Genomic DNA, 3447 nt, shown 5'->3' with positions numbered 1-3447 from the left:
TTTTGTTTTGTTTTGTTTTGTTTTGTTTTGTTTGTTTTCCAGATAGGGTCTCAACTGTGTAGCACTGGCTGGCCTGGAACTCACTCTGTAGACCAGGCTGGCTTCAGACTCACAGAGATCCACCTGAGTGTTGGGATGAAAGGAGTGCACTACCACACCTGGCCTCTTTCTTTCTTTTGAACAGGGTCTTAGGTACTCCAGGAACTAGTGATCCTCCAGCCCCCACATCCCAGTTGCTGGATTGCAGACATGCACCACCAAGCCTGGTTTGTAATTCAGTTGTTGAGACAGGATCTCACTGTGTCATCCATGGTAGTTTCAGATCTGCAGCAATCCTCCTGCCTCCGACTCCCAAGTGCTGGACGAGCTGCGATGCCTGGCTTACTTTTTTTTATTTTCAATTCACTCAGCCTCAGCCTCCCAAATATCTGGGATGGCAGGCTTGTGCCACTAGGCTTGCCTTCAAGTATTGTTCTCCTAGGGCAGAGGGGCACCTTGCCCACCAGAGTGTGAGCAATCCTAATTTTACTGTCTGAGAAAGTGAGCGGCATAGCAGGAATGGAATATAGCCTGGGCAGGTTGGAGGTGTAGCCTGCGCATGTGAGGATGGGATGGGCTGAAGCAGGGTATGGTAGGGCTGATACTTACTTTGCCTAGAAAGTCATTCCGGCTAACAAGATCCCAGTCCCAGGCCTCCACCAGCAGTACTTCTGAGGCTCCTTTTTCCAACTCAAAATCAAATGTCTCATTCCAGCGTGGGTAGCAGGATTTCTTCACCACCTGCTCCAAAAGGGATAGTGGACTCAGTTCACAGGGCTACCCAGTGCCAGCATATGGCACCACTACCCCCAGATATCTCCTCTGGCTCTGTACTGGTAAATGCTTCCAGATCCAACCAGCAGTGGTGGAGCAAGCCTGTCACTCCAGCTACCCAGAAGGCCAGAAGACTAAAAGTTCAGGGCCAGCTTGTGCCACTTAGTGTGACTCTTAAAAAAAACAAAACAAAAAAAAAACCCTCAAACTTATGGATAAGGAAAATAATGATTGCGGCGGTGCCTGAATCCTGCTGCTAATATGAGATGAATTTTTGAGTGGGTAAAGGATGTCCCCAAAGCAACCCACCTACAAATATATAAATATGAGAAGAGGGCTGGGGGCGTGGCTCAGTGGTAGAACTCCTGCCTAGAATCCCCCAGTGAGGGGCTGGGGGNGTGGCTCAATGGTAGAGCCCCTGCCTACAATTCCCCAGGGAGGGGCTGGGGGCGTGGCTCAGTGGTAGAACCCCTGCCTAGCATGTTCCGAGTACAGGATTCAATCCCCTGTATTGAAGAAGTACTTGATGAGAGATAGGACATTTCTCCAAGGGGGAACTGAGGTCCAGAGTGAACAAGCAACGCATCTAAGGCCACACAACAAAACAGAGATTGCACTGAGAACCGGCTCTGGACAAGCTCCTGCAGGGTGCCACGCTCTGCTCTTCAGATGATGTTCACAGAGATAAGAAAATCAAGGTTCAGAAGCTGTTCCAGAGTTTTCACACACACCCCCCCCCCACTCCATCCCCTCCAGTCCCTCCAGTGTCCTCACCGAGGTCTCCTGGGTCCGGCCATTGTAGTGCACTCGGACAAAAGGGTCAGATGCGCCATTCCGATCTTTTGGTGCTAAGTCCCTGGGAGTGAAATGGGGACAGGGGATTACTGCTCCTGCAGCTTGTCTGCAGGATGGAGTGAATACAGCAGGCTGGGAAGGGCTGCCTCATTCATGGCTGTTGGACATCATACTGGCTGACTGCATGGCAACTCTCTCTCCCCAACTACGATCACTCACGGCCCCTTGCCTACCGGCTGTGAAGGCTACCAAACGCTAGTCTCCCAGAGATACCCTTCTGCCTGACTTGCTCAACAGAAGAGAAGGCAGGAACAGCTGGGAACGACCAGTCATACAGCACTCNGGAAGCTGAAGCAGGAGGATCGTGAGTTTGAGGCTAGCCTGAATGACATACTGTCAGTCTGAGACACATAGCAAGACTGTCTCAAAGAGCAGGTGTGGGCATCGAGCTCCCCTCCCCAACCTGCATAGAGGAGGCTGGTGTGGCTTGGCTGGAGTCCGTGGCGNAGAGGCAGGGGAGTGCGGGGGGCACATGTTTCTGTGATGAGNTGCAATGCATGCTTAAGTGATGTCCCAAGGACCTGAGGTTTGGTACTGTATGCAACCATGAGCATGAGTGTACAACACNGTGCCAGAGGCAGCTTGTGCCAGCATGGCTGAGGAGGGTGGGTGGAGGCAGATGGGAGGGGANGGTGGATGAGAGGAAGAATGGGGGCAGATAGGCTCCAGCCTCCGGGCAGCCTCAAGCTATTCAAAGTGTCAATCACGTAACATGCATCCTTCCATTGACCAGAGAGACCACTTCCTCCCAAATGGGCTAACTGTCTCGGGCATATTCAGTTTCTTTTGTGGAACTGGCTGGCTGGAGGCTGCCCAGGGGTGGACTGGAGAGACCAACCCTCCCACAACCCTGTCTGAACATGTTATTATTCCCTTTGCCTCCACGAGAGAGGAGAACACACACACACACAGACACACACACACACACACTCACACACACACTCACACTCACACTCACAGGACAGGGAGAAGGCTGGAGCCAGAAGGGAAGTGTCTGTGAGTCACAACCAGGCCCAGACAGGAGTGGGGACAGCAGTTAAAAATACCCCAAGGCTGAAGTTGGACCTGTCACAGGTGACTCAGGCCCACAGAGCCATCCCAGCTATTATCCCACCCCCACACCCTGCCTGGACATATCAAGAACTTTTCTCCTTCCAACCCCATGAGAGAGCATACACAACACAGACACACAACACACACCCACACCATAGTACACACCATACACATGCACAAACATGCCACACATACCACATACATATGCACATGTGAACACACACAGGAGAAGTTTATGTACTGGGTCTGGCTAAGGAAACCCAGACCTAAGAGTGGGACATTGGTATCTGAACACAGTTCAAGGATTCACAAAACAGCCTGGCAATGGTGTCACGTGCCTTCAATCTCAGCACTCAGGGAGGCAGAGGCAGGAGAATCTCTATGAGTTTGAGGCCAGTCTGATCTACAGAGAGAACACCAGGGTCAGCCAGGGTTACTCTGCTCCCCTATGTTTTGAGACCTAAGTTCCACTTTTGAGCATGGTTTCAGGCCGAGTAAGGTGGGGCCCCTACAATCCCAGCACTCAGGAGGATGTGACAGTTGGGTCATGAGTTCAAGGCCAGCCTGGGCTACAGAGGAAGACCCTTTCTCATAATAAAAGCCAGGAAAGCTGTGGCTCAGTTGGTAGAGCGCTTGCCCTGGGTCTGCGCCCTAGCACAGCATAAACTGGATATTGTGGTTCACACAGGTAACTCCAGAACAGGTAAGTGGAGGTAAGAGGACCCT

The 3447-nt window shown here is 51.8% G+C and overlaps 1 protein-coding gene across 1 annotated transcript in view; it reads right to left on the bottom strand.

Moving 5' to 3' along the window:
* Rasa4b (RAS p21 protein activator 4B) overlaps nucleotides 1-3447 on the bottom strand; it is a 27958-nt gene that overhangs the window by 14804 nt on the left and 9707 nt on the right. The window contains exons 2-3 of the mRNA XM_029477810.1: nucleotides 1588-1669; nucleotides 649-780 (exon numbers count right to left, since the gene is read on the bottom strand). Coding sequence (XP_029333670.1) covers nucleotides 649-780; nucleotides 1588-1669 — 214 coding nt within the window. The remainder of the gene's footprint in view (nucleotides 1-648; nucleotides 781-1587; nucleotides 1670-3447) is intronic.

Source organism: Mus caroli, chromosome 5 (assembly GCF_900094665.2).
Source record: "Mus caroli chromosome 5, CAROLI_EIJ_v1.1, whole genome shotgun sequence".
NCBI classification, from domain to species: Eukaryota; Metazoa; Chordata; class Mammalia; order Rodentia; family Muridae; genus Mus; species Mus caroli.
The sequence above is the reverse complement of the archived record's forward strand: the minus strand, read 5'-3'. Positions and strand labels throughout refer to the sequence as shown.